This window comes from Podarcis muralis, chromosome 6 (assembly GCF_964188315.1).
Source record: "Podarcis muralis chromosome 6, rPodMur119.hap1.1, whole genome shotgun sequence".
Lineage (NCBI taxonomy): Eukaryota > Metazoa > Chordata > Lepidosauria > Squamata > Lacertidae > Podarcis > Podarcis muralis.
This window is the reverse complement of record NC_135660.1, coordinates 66,383,120-66,395,754: the sequence shown is the minus strand read 5'-3', so window position 1 is coordinate 66,395,754 and position 12,635 is coordinate 66,383,120. Positions and strand designations below refer to the sequence as shown.

General features: G+C 44.9%; 1 protein-coding gene and 1 long non-coding RNA gene across 2 annotated transcripts in view; one reads left to right on the top strand and one right to left on the bottom strand.

Moving 5' to 3' along the window:
* LOC114597272 (uncharacterized) overlaps positions 1–12,635 on the top strand; it is a 55,835-nt gene that overhangs the window by 7,269 nt on the left and 35,931 nt on the right. The gene's annotated exons all lie outside the window — the stretch shown is intronic.
* On the bottom strand, positions 7,375–10,832 carry DKK1 (dickkopf Wnt signaling pathway inhibitor 1). Its single transcript, XM_028729659.2, has 4 exons — positions 10,394–10,832; positions 10,092–10,254; positions 8,835–8,972; positions 7,375–7,995 (listed from the first exon to the last, which is right to left on the bottom strand). The coding sequence occupies exons 1-4, from the start codon at positions 10,601–10,603 to the stop codon at positions 7,745–7,747; spliced, it is 762 nt and encodes a 253-aa protein (XP_028585492.1). The 5' UTR covers positions 10,604–10,832; the 3' UTR covers positions 7,375–7,744.

Here is a 12,635-nt window from a genome sequence, read left to right as displayed (position 1 = left end):
TCGGGTCTCTTCCATCTTCTGCTTCAAGAAGTCCAGAGAGGGATAGAAGGAACAGCCCAGCACCTTTGTCGATAATTGATTTCATTGTTGGGCAGCTCTTACCATGGGAATGTTTCCCGTAATGGTCAGCTGAAATCTACACTCCTGTAACTTGAGCCCATTCAATATAGTCCTGTCCTCTGGGGCAGCAGAGATCTCCTCTGTGACAGTCCATGTATTTGAAGAGCACTCTCATTGTGTCTCCCCTTAGTCCTCTTCTCAGGCTTAACATGCTGGTAGTGCCTGCAAACTACTGTATGAGTTAGCAAAGGTGTTTGCAAACCAGCAAACATATTGAGAGTTAGGCAAACCTTATGCATAAGATTGTACAAAGTTTTGTGCCAGTACACCTTTTGCAAGGCAGGGTGTAAGAGTTTTTACAGTGCCTTATGCTAGTAGGCATCTTGAGGTACTGTGCAATAGACTCAACAATCTGGCGCTAAGAGAAGTATACGTCTAGATTTCAGTTTTTTTCCTCACACAACAAATGTATGCAAAGTTGGAAAAAGCTTTGTAGAGTAAGAGCCTCGCACTGGTCAAAGGTTCCCCTGAATCCTGTGAGTTTAAATGCATTGCCTGAATCATAATGTGACCATTTGTTGTCTCATCCCTATGCACGTTTATTGAAAAGTAAGTTCCACGTGTTTAGTCTCAGATAAATGTACAAAGAATTGCAGACAAAATTTTTGACCTTGTGTGATCAGGCACCTGGTTCTAGTTTACAACCAAACAAAAATTTTAATGGTCACAATGTGATTTATACATTAATATCACATTTGAATCAATAAATTATTTCAACCAAGCTCCATTACAGAGGAAACTCGTTGATTTATGTCCATTCTAGTCCTCAGAACTCCCACTATGTTCAACTAAGCTTACTCTCAGGTAAGTGTGCACAGGATTGCAGGCCCCATGTGCTTAATAACTAACAGGGAAAGTTTCAGAAGGCAATTGCATGACGTGGCAGAAAGCAGCCAACCATTTGTTCCAGGGGAAATTCTTTGTGAAGTTAAAGTAAGTGACCTCAGATTAGGTGCTTCTGTGACCTCGGGGAAACGATATTTTGCAACTAATTGTATTTGTTATTTAAGAAACAGAAAACATTTTTGAGATCCTCTCCTTAATGGGGCTGTGTAAATACAAAGAGCTATTATTATGGGTTACTTTGATGTTCTGTCTTCATATTATCAAAGCGCTCTTTTAAGAACAACTATAAGAAAATAAACGTTAAAAAGGCACCACACCCACACAAAAACCCTCTAGAACATTGTAGGTAAACTATCTTTAAAGTAGGGGAAGATTCATATTAGGTGTTACATGATGATCAGAAAGTAAGCACACACCCAGAATTCAGGGCACCCCAGACTTTTTTGAAATGGTGCGCTCAATTGAATTTCCATCAAATAAGTCCTTGGAAGGGGTGGGAGAACCCCTTCAATGCGGTTATTTCCTGAATGTCTGTTCAAGTTGCTTCTAGTTGATGGTGTGCCTGCAGTTGAAATACTGTTTATGCTCTGACTATCTAATCTGAAAAAGGACACTTTAAGCAGAGATATATATTCTGGAGAATAATAATTCACTCAGTAACAGAAGAACCACTATGCTGTGGCCATCTGTGGGGGATGAAATTCCAGTTGGGGAGCCACAACAGAGGAGGCCCTACCCCATGTCACTACACGGCAAGCTGCACCTGCTGGTGAGACACTGGGAAAGGGGCCCCCTGTTGATCTCAGGGCCCAGGTGAGCTGAAACAAGGGTGGGGAGGCACGACTGTGCCAAATATCTAGGCCCCAAGTTACTTAGTGCTTTGTGTGTTAACACTGACTCCTTAAATTGGGTCCAGTAATGTATAGGCGAAGGGACGTGGGTGGCGCTGTGGGTAAAACCTCAGCGCCTAGGACCTGCCAATCGCATGGTCGGCGGTTCGAATCCCCACGGCGGGGTGCGCTCCCTTCGTTCGGTCCCAGCGCCTGCCAACCTAGCAGTTCGAAAGCACCCCCGGGTGCAAGTAGATAAATAGGGACCGCTTACTAGCGGGAAGGTAAACGGCGTTCCGTGTGCTGCGCTGGCTCGCCAGATGCAGCTTGTCACGCTGGCCACGTGACCCGGAAGTGTCTGCGGACAGCACTGGCTCCCGGCCTATAGAGTGAGATGAGCGCACAACCCTAGAGTCGGTCAAGACTAGCCCGTACGGGCAGGGGTACCTTTACCTTTACCTAATGTATAGGCAGGCATTGCAGATCCTGCAGAACAGATGTTGCATGACATTATATAGAAGTCCCAGCCGAAACACTGCATTCTTCAGTAGCCCTTTGCAAAACATATTACAGTAGTTGAGACATGAGATCAGTAGAGCATACGAAGCTGTAGCCAGGCTGTCACAGGAACAAGCAATGCATGCAAACCAGCCAGAGCTGTACATAGGCACTCCTTGCTACCGAGGTCAGTTGTGCTCAAGTAACAAAGCTGATCTAAACAGCACCTACAGTACCTGTTCATTCAGGGGGAGTGCAGCTCTCAGTAGAACAGGTCAAATATCCAGCTCTGATACAAGAAGCACTGGTCTCTGTCTTGTCAGGATTCAGTTTCCATTTATTAGCCCCAGTTCCAATCCAATGCAGCCTCCAGGCAGTGGTTCAACACCAACACATATGGCTAAGATAGTAAAGAGCAGTAGGGGAAGGTGTCACCAGCATACTGATGACTGCACACAGCAGCTTCATACAGATATTTAAAAGCAATGGGGACAAAGTGGAATCCCGTGGACAGAGCAGAAGCCACGCAGCATTACTCTCTGGAAACAGCCCTGCACCTAGGAGTTGAACCATTTTATCACAGTGGCACCTGAGGCACAAAACTCCCAAAGCACCTCCCCCTGGGATGAAGAATACAGTAACAATAAATCTAGAAATTTCCAATTTGATTCTTTGTCATGACACCCCAAATCAGCTGCCTGCGGTAGTCAGCTCACTCAGTCTAATGGTCAACGCCAGATTTAGGGCGGTGTGGGCAGTTCCCTTCCCCCACAGGTCATTGAGCAGACAGGGCGCAAAACTATGACAAAATGCACTTGAGAGCATGCACAGAATGGAAAGTAAGAGGAGGGAGGGTGCTGAATTTTGTCCTAACACAGCTCATTATTTTACCCAAGTCCACCCCTGCTAATGGTCCAGAGAGTCCAGTGGCCGTGGAGACAGGGCCTCATCTAACTATTCAAAGCTGAGTTTAGATATCTAGATGCCTCCATGTGTTTTCACAGGGATTTAGCATGGCAAAGGTCACTGTAATGGAAGAACAGTTTGTAGCATTCAGTACAATGAGTGAGATTGCTCAGACAGATGTGCTTATTTCAGCAATGTAGGAAGCGTATAATCATATATTAATATCACTGCTTACATATGAGAAATACACACATTCATCAAACATCTAATACAATCCAGGACAGCGATATAGGAAACAACTGAAAGACATTTGCTTCAGGTGCGCTCCGCAGCAGGCGTTTCAAGGTGGGAAGATAAAAGCAGGGAGCTTCTGATCTCAGCTTGTTAAAACTTCAGGGTCGGGCACATTGCCAAGGTGGGTGGGGGACTTGCTGAAGCATACAAAAGCATGGGCAGCTCCAACAAGGTACAGGAATCACCTGCTGAAGACACTGGTTCAGGCTTTGATTACTTCTCATTTGGATTAGTGTAATGCTTTGTTTTCCAGCCGGCTTTTCTTCCAGCTTCACTTCTTGTTAAGAATTCTGCTGCCTATACTAGGTGGCAAGATGCAAAAAATAAAATAAAATAATTGGGGGGGGGTGTAGCAGGGCTTGTACACCTTTAATGGTTGTGCAAAGAATGGGATTTCAGTAGGTGTGATTTCTGTGACAATCCACTCTTCTACAGAACTCTTAAAGGTAGAGTAGTCCTGTACGCACGGCCACCTTTATCCACTTAGCAGCTTTGTGATCATGCGAGTTGATGCTTTTCATCCCATTGGCTCCTTATTTCTTTCCAGATCCAGTATCGGTGCTCAGATTAAATGCTCAGTTAGTCCAGCCTCTCCTTGTTGTCACTTCTTGTGGCAAGATATACAAGGGACATATAGGTCCCAATCCAGAATCGAGTTTGTGGCCCCCGAGACTCAGTTTCTTGCCAAAATCTCCCCCACTCCTGCGCTACTGTTTGTTGTGAATTATGGAATTTGCATGCAATGTTGCAGGTGAACAGAAGGCTGCTGTTCTCCTCTCCACAATCTTGAGATGCTTCCTTTATCCACAGTCTCTGTTGTCCCATCAGCTTTTAATTTGTCTCTCAAATCTTCAAGTATTCCTGCCTGAATCTTTTAGTCCTCTTCCGCCATATATGGCAGCTTCACAGGGCTAAACCTTTATTTATTTCTGTCTCTTTATACTATCCACTTTGCAACTGCATTTTCCTTTCTGGGTGCTCGTAGGTAGTTCTAGGAATCATTAACCGCTCTTCAAATTCTCAAGTCCCCTTCATGCATGAACCAAGTGGAAATGAATGTAGAAAGCAGAAGTCTCACGGTCATGTAGCTCCTTACTCTCATCCGCAACATCCATTCGCACATTGAGTGCATTGGCTTCTCTTTCGATGGAAATGGGGTTTAATTTTGCTCAAAGTGCTATTATATTCCCAAGGGAAGCCGAAGGTATAAGCTACAGTTTGAAATGGGATACAAAGGAAGTGAAGTACCATTGTGTGCACTGCATTATGTTTGCAGAGCTATTATGCTGGGTGTCCCTATTAAACATAAAACTGCCTTCAAAAAGAAGCCACAGCTGGGAGATAACCCACATCAATGCGCTAATCTGGTTTGCATAACAAGCACAATTTATATAGGCAGATAAAATAGGGGAGTTGAAGCCAAAAAAATTGGAGTTTCTCATAGAAGCAAAGCTCAGCAGTGTTTTATTTTGCAAACCCTTACTTGAACCTTTTTTGTCCCCAGACTATACCCATAAAATGTATATCAAAATTAAGAAGATAGTTTAAGTAACCTCAAGCTAGTATTTTCTCAAATGAGCAACTCTTTATATAAACAGCCCAGGCTCATGAAGAATCAGATGTATTTAAACACATTGCTTTCAATAGCCTTAGTCATGCCTAATGCTGCTCAGGCTTAGATTGCAGTAGGTAAATTTTAATTGAGCTCAGTGGGACTTGTGAACATGAGTAGGATAAAATTCCTTCATCTCACAAAGGTCCCACACCGGGGAGCAGTCTCTATGCTGTGTGCTCAGATGTATCATCTGAATGCCAGGCAAAGGGATTGTACTGAAGACTGAATCGGGCCACTACATTATTGCCATTAAATAACGTGTTTAGGTTGGAATCCTCAACTCACTACTTCCCAAAATGAAAAATTAAAAGATGCTGCATGGATGCAGGTGGAAGACTTTGCCTGCAGCATGTGCCTTTGAGAAACAATATTTCACTGCTTCTGCCTCTGTGCCCATTCAACTGAGCTCTCGTTATGATGGTGATTAATGCAGGAGTTCTTATAGATGCAGCATTCTGCCTTTCCTCATTCAGGTCATTTTCCAGGGTTGAGTTTTTCTCCTCTGTTCTGGCCTTATGTCTCCCAAGGCTGCACAGGTGAATTTGATCTGGGGCATTGTAAGTGGCAGCAGGGCTGGGAAGGGGGAAGGAGGATGTGGTTTGAAAAGGGAACACTTAATAGCTTTTCTCCCTCTAAGGAGCTGCCTGTCACTTCCCTGCAAATGGTGTTTTCTTCATTCTGCAGCAAGCGGTTTCCTGTTTCCTCTCCTCTGTTGTGTCTTCCTGAGACCCTAGCCACAGATGATCACTGGGAGGAGAGCTGCATCTCCTTGTGGCAGATAAAGGCTGGCAGAGGGAGGGGGGAAATTAATCCTTCCTCATCAGTTCAGGCCACCCCTCCACAAGGCAGTGTCACAGCAATCACATTTCCTTTGCTTTGAAACCACCCTGATGTCTTTGCAGCAAAGCCCCTCAGGCCAATTTACTGAAGCTTAAGATGGCACTGGAGAAACATACAAATAATGGAGCAATAGCTGACCTTGCCTGAATAAAGAATGCAGCTGATAATGATCTATGGGGGATTGTGTGCCTTAACCTTTAAGAAGTGCTGATTCACCATGCCAAGAGAATGTATACTGCTGAAAAGGCCTCACAGCCAAATGATTAGCTTTTAAAAAAAAAGTGCAGGGGGAAGGGAAGAGTGACCAAATCCATCTGGGAGAGGAAACTAAATAGAAATGACAAGCAGCCCTATCTGAATGCTTTCTCCTGGAGTTGGCATTTGTTAAGACCACCTTCTGTCAATGATGGAGCATTCCTGTAATCAGAAAGCTCCATCTTCAACAGCCCCATCATGCAATAACAACGTATTATCCCATTAAAATTAATCCACAACCCTAAAGCAAAAGTATTGCTATCAAGGAGAATTGGTGTTCCCTAGGTTTTGTCTCTTGAATGATGAGCTGGAAGGGAATGCAATGAAGTAAAGAACTCAAAAGTACTCACAAGACCATCCTCAAGTCCCAACCATCCTCCCCTCAACAATGAGATCCCGGGAGGCTTCAGCAAGACCTGTATGAAGGCATTTCAGCTCTTGCTTGAATTTCCAAAGTAGTTCAATTTGAGATGCAGATGAATGCACCTCAAGCTTGCTTGGGGTAGCTGCATATTTTATTGTTAGCCACCTTAAAATATCAATGAAACATGTGTTCTTAGAATTACAAACAGAACACACATTAGCTGTCTATTCACTGGAGAAAGCATACTTTATAAACAAAGTTCTGAATGAAGATTACTGTGGGTGGATTACCTTTTAATTTTGAGGGTTGTCAAGCATAATGGTGCAATACTTGCACACACAATGCGTTCAGAGCCCAGTTAGTTTAGCAGAGAAAGAAAATTTATCTAGATGGCAATTTGCTGCAACCCTTTTACTTGTACTGCTATTGAACCCATCCCTGAAATTGCCAGGAGAGAGGAAGAGTAATATTTCATGCTAGGTATTCTCTAGACTTACTGTAGAAACCCAGCAGTATAAATCTGCAACCCACAGAATGGGCTGAAGTGATGGGGAAACAGTTACCAAAGTTACAGCCTAGCACACCTACAATTAGAGATCTGAAACTCTTCCCCAGTGTTTGATCAAAACTGAAGAGTGTCAGATGTTTCAAACCTTTTCTAACTTGCAAGTATAATCCCTCCCTATAATTCTTAGGTTGGTGCTTCTGCACTCACGGAGACAGTATGTGATCAGATATTACTGTACAAAAAGATTCACAAAGGATGGCCATAATTATTCCAACTAACAGAATCACCACCCAACAGATAATTAAAAGAAATTTATTTCACTTGTCAAAACAATAGGCTCAATAAAATAAAACCAGTGTGTACAACACATGTCACAATAGACAAGATCATGCAGCACTTCAGGAAAAATTAAAATCTCCCATCATGTACAGTTAAGTGCCACACCCAAGAATTTACAGACACAGTAATTTACTGTAATTAGTCACTTTTAAAAATAGTTCCCTAAAGAAACATGCTTCATCCTCCAGTTTTGAGGGGGCAAGATGCTGGAGTACTTTAGTGTAAACTCTAAAACATGTCAGTCCTTGGAGGTGATTTTTCCGGAACAAGAGTATCCCACACCTCAGTCTCTTTTAAGTCCATCAGGTTTAGTAATAAAAATGCAACAGTTAATGCCTCTGGCAAGTATGTAGTCTAGGTGAGTTGCTGATTGTGTGGTCTCTTTGTATCCGACAAGTCAATCCATCCCCACAGCTGCATCTCTGGAAGATCTCCAAACCATGAGCACCTTTCTTGCGGTGTTTTGTGCACACTTGGCCTTCCTTAAGAACCGGTTTGCAAATCTTGGACCAGAAATGACGGGCACAGCACAGTCCTTCCATACAATCGGAGGAGCGGAGGCATGAGTCACCTTCTTCACCTGAGGAAATAAAGGAAAGGGTAATTGAGAACAGAGTGATACTTGTTTATCCCTAGTCCTGTTTTCTCCTTAAGCAACTGCAGTGAAAGCGATAAGACACTGAACCAACGGTTTTCAAAGTGCTTCCCTGAAAATTTCACCATAACTCGCACATGCTTTGCACATACCACAGGTGCATGTGTGTTTATGCAGGAGCATAGGAAGGCCAGAGGCCAGTGCCACACAAGCTGAGTATGTGCCATAGAACCCTCTAACACAATTTGACAATATTAAGAGTTCCTTAGCAGATCCATTGTGTAAAAGTGTTCCCCGTAAACAGGAATTTACAAGCCATTGAACCGAACAAGCCATGTGTTGACAAAGGATGTTGCCCAGTTCTGAGAGCATGTCTTTGGGTTGCTGCTAACAGTTGTTGACATGTGTGTCCCACTATATAAGTACCATCCGTTGCAAGGAAAACTTTGTGGGGAAAACATGCTCAAAATATTGGCCACCCAAGTGCTAGAAATGTGTACATAGTTATTGAGAATGTCACCATTTGAGGTTTCGAAAGGAAGCCTTCACAGCGGAAGGCATCAATTTTAAGAGAATCCTGGAAAGGACTAAATGCCTATATAGGGACTGGCATAAAGCTATCAGATTTTTAAAACACCAGTGCACTGGTCAAAACAGCAGTCTCTACAACACATGAGTTGCAGCATGCAGTGGGACAATCACTCCCAACGCATCCATTATCAGTCAAGATCTACAATGTTCCAAGACTTTGAAAAACCTTAAAAGTGCCATATTTGCCTTCTTTGCCACCCCACCCCAGCCTGTATAGCTGCTAACACCCTTACCTTTTGCATAGTGAAACTGGGATGAAATTGTGGTCCTTTTGGGGTGAAGGTCCAAAGTGCCATGGTCTGAATTCTCTATGATAGTCTCCTCAATCTCCCCAGGATGGAACTTATCATATTCCACTGGTACACAGATCCCTGATAAAAACAAACAAAAACCAAAACTCAGTGAAAACAAGCTGATAGCTATGGAAAACCATTTCAATCATCTGCTTTGTTGTTTCTGGGTAGACTGCCTCAGATGCTGGAGAAAATCTTGGTGCTCAGTTTTTAAAACACATTTACACAGTGAAATACTAATACGAAGTTGTATGCCTCTTATCCCTGAAGCCTATAACCTGTTCAGGACCTCAGTGCTAGTGCCCAGTAACCCAGCTGTTTTGGGTAATTTACCTAGTTCTTTCTCCTACTGTTGGAGTCCTCCTTCAGGTGTTACTGAAAACCTAAAACACCACCAGAAACGAAAAGAAGCCTAAGCACTGGAATGGGCTTGCTCCTCTGTATTCTTGCTCCTCTGTATTTGCTTAGCCTGAAGACAGCACAATCTATTCTGGAGCCAACTTCAGGGAGGGATCATAACTCAGAACACATGTCAGGCATGCAGAAGGTCTCTGGTTCAATCTCCCACATCTCCATTTAAGAAGGTTAGGTAGCTGGTGACGGAAAAGCCCTCTTCTTGTCCAACACTGGGCAGCCGCTACCACTCAGGGTAGACAGTGCCAGTCTAGATGAAGCAATAGTGACTCTAGCTAATGCAATGTCATTTATTGCTGTTTTATCATCAGTTCTGAAATCCTGGCAGTCAGCCTGTGTAAGTAACAGTGCCTCACTATACCATCAACTTTTGAGAGAGCATCCCAAGGGCTCTCTGGCAAGATTAAACCCAAACATTCACCATAAGTAAGCACATCCTGCATTTAATTTAGAAGTCAATCTCTCTATATTCAACAGTGCTTACTCCTAGGTAAGTGCTCTAGCAATTGCACATTGACAGCCAAACTTCTCCCCCCCCCCCACTCCATTGACAGGTAGGATGCTGGCCAAAAAGCCAATAAGACTTTCCATTACTTCCAGCTCCAACACACCCACAGCCAGATGGGCAGGTTTTGGGAGTGTGTTCTTTAAACACCCACGTCATTTTATTTCGCTATTTTATTTCTACCTCCAGCACTAGAGCGCCTTGCCCCGCACCCCTTTATGCCGGTCTTGTCGACAGGTCCAGCCTCAGGCAAACAACTAAAGCCAAGCAACACTCACCGTTACTGCAATAAGTGCCCGGACAGCACATGGAGTCGCGATGGCAGCGCTTGCGGCGCCTGCGGCAGGCAAGGCAGATCTGTGCCGCCGGGTAGCCCGGCAGGGCAGGGGTGGCGCAATACTCTCCCGCTCTGCAGTCGTCGTCCCCGATGCACGGATAGCCCTGCAGGCGAGGAAAAGCCAAGTGAGGAAGCGCCAGCGGAAAGGAGAAGGCTCCCAGGAGCCCCGTGGGTAGACGGTGACCCCCACCCCGCCTCTCCCTCTCGCGCGCAGAAAAGGAGACACACACCCCAAACACATACCTGGTGCGGATCGATGGGGTGGTGCGTGTTGCTTCCGTCGTACACCGACGGCGCCGGGGTGACTGGAAATCCGGCCGCCGCCGAGCTCTTAATGATGGCGTTGGAGATAGAAGCGGAGTTCTCCGCGGCGTCGGCGCAGCCAAAGAAAGAGAGAGCGAGCACCATCACTGTAACTAGACGGCAGGATCCGTCCGCGCATAACGTTAGCATATTTGCCACGGCGAGAATATTTTATAGCAGCTCGAAAGGTCACGGGTTCGGATCCAACTCGGTCTTGGTTTTTTATTTTTATTTTTCAAAGCCCCCAAGTAGAGTGTGTGTGCAAATTCCCAGGAGATAAGGGTCCTTCGAGCCTTGTGGGGGAGTTTAGGAATCTCCGCTCGCTTCCTTTGAGCTGACTTTATACTCCCCGGGGTCCTAATTCCCGCCCCTCGGGGGGAGGGGGAGGGCGCGCAGCCCCGCCGAGGATGGGATTACAAAAGGATCATCCGGCGGAGGTGGGAGGGGGGGGGAGATGCGACGCACCCCCGCAAAGCCATTCGCTCATTGGGCGGATGTCCTAATTGGGGATCGGCCGGCAGGGAAATTCTCGCTTGCTGCAACACCATGAATCTTGATTTGATTTGGATGCAGACGATTATTCATAGAAAGCGCGCGGGGGGGGGGGGGGGTATCCCGCTGGCTTCGCAGCAGCTATCCCTTCAGAGCACCCAAAGAGGAAATTTATTGGTGTGAATTCTCTTCAGACAGTTCCATGTTTTAGCTGTCCATGTAAGGTGCGCTGTCTAGGGAATAGGGCAACCCCCCCGTGCATATTTTAGCTCTGTGGCAATTACTTCCGAGTAAAAACGCATAATAAAACACTCCCTTTCCAGTGAACGCGTCTGGCTGAAATCTCAAGCACGGTAACTTTGAAGCACTGAACATAGTGCTTACTTTCGAGTAAAATGAAGAGAAGATGGGGAACGAAGGGTAACTCTGACTTTATAACAATGTCACCCCTCTTTCTCTTGCAGCCCCTATCATATTCAGTAGCGAATTGGATTATTAGTGAGAAGAGAGTGTTACCTTTGCCATCAATCTTAGACTGCAACCCTAAGTAAGCTTTCCTGGAAGCAGGTACCACAGACCACAGTAGAGCTTGCTTCTGAGTAGACATGTTCAAGATTTTTACCATTAACAAATTAGTTGTAGAGGCACAGGGCAACATTCCTTTGCTATGGAACATTAATAATAACTGAAGCTGACGATCAGGGCAAGCCCAAGACAGTTGTGCTTTTCTGTTTGTTTGTTTACATTTCTATCCCAGCTTTCTTCCAAGGAGATCAAGGTGGTGCATGTAGTTCTCTCAATTTAATCTTCACAACAACCCTGTGGGGTAGGTTATGCTGAGAACTGAGAGTGAGTGACTGGCCCGAGGTCAACAAGCAAGCATCATGGCAGAGCGGGGATTTGAACCCTGGTCTCACAGGCCTTACTGTCCAATACACCAATCACTACACCACACTGGTGTCCCTGCCTCCCATCCCATGTACAGAAGCTAACTGAACTGGCAGCTGAATCTTACTTTAGTGCTCCTCATGGCATCGCATTCTCCACCACACCTGGGGGCAGAATAGTGGGTGCAGGGCTGCCCATATGGCACACACAGCACTGTCCTCCAGAGAGGATAAAGGCCAATGCTTCCTCCAACATCTGCTACCTGAAGCGGTTGCCTCACTCAGCTTAAGGATAGAGCCACCCCTGGAGACAACTATCAAAGATGCTTCAGTGTAGTTGATTCCACAAGTTACGTTAAAGCAAGCCATTTTCCTCTGAGATGGCACTGATGTTGCACTGAAGTATCTTACGACTAGTGTCTGTGGATTCTGGGCTGTTTCAAAGCTACTTGATGAAAGGACCCCTCTCCCACCTTCCAGTTGTCTGTTTTAAAGATATATTTTTCATTACATAACTTCGTAATAGGAGGTTGCAAACTGTCCACAGCTGGATTTCTCTTGATGTTTCACATCCAGCCATTCCCACTCTTACCTTTGGTGCGGGCAAACTTATATAACGAGGCTTCATTTTTTAATTTTGGGGATATCAAAAGAGATGGACCAATAGGAACAGAGCTTTCAAGTTGCTCTTTGATGGCCTATTAAGAAGCAAGGCAATAGACTGGAGTTTGTTAATTGCAGATTAGAGAGGGGATGAGTTGTACTGTGGAATTTGAAAATAAATAATTAAATGCAAGATTAGC

Excerpts from the sequence above, each read along its gene's own strand:
- DKK1 (XM_028729659.2), bottom strand. The coding sequence starts at position 10,603 with ATGCTAACGTTATGCGCGGACGGATCCTGCCGTCTAGTTACAGTGATG. Across the intron at positions 10,255-10,393 it reads ACCCCATCGATCCGCACCAG|GGCTATCCGTGCATCGGGGA; the intron begins GTATGTGTTTGG and ends CCTCGCCTGCAG. Across the intron at positions 8,973-10,091 it reads GGGCACTTATTGCAGTAACG|GGATCTGTGTACCAGTGGAA; the intron begins GTGAGTGTTGCT and ends TGTTTTTATCAG.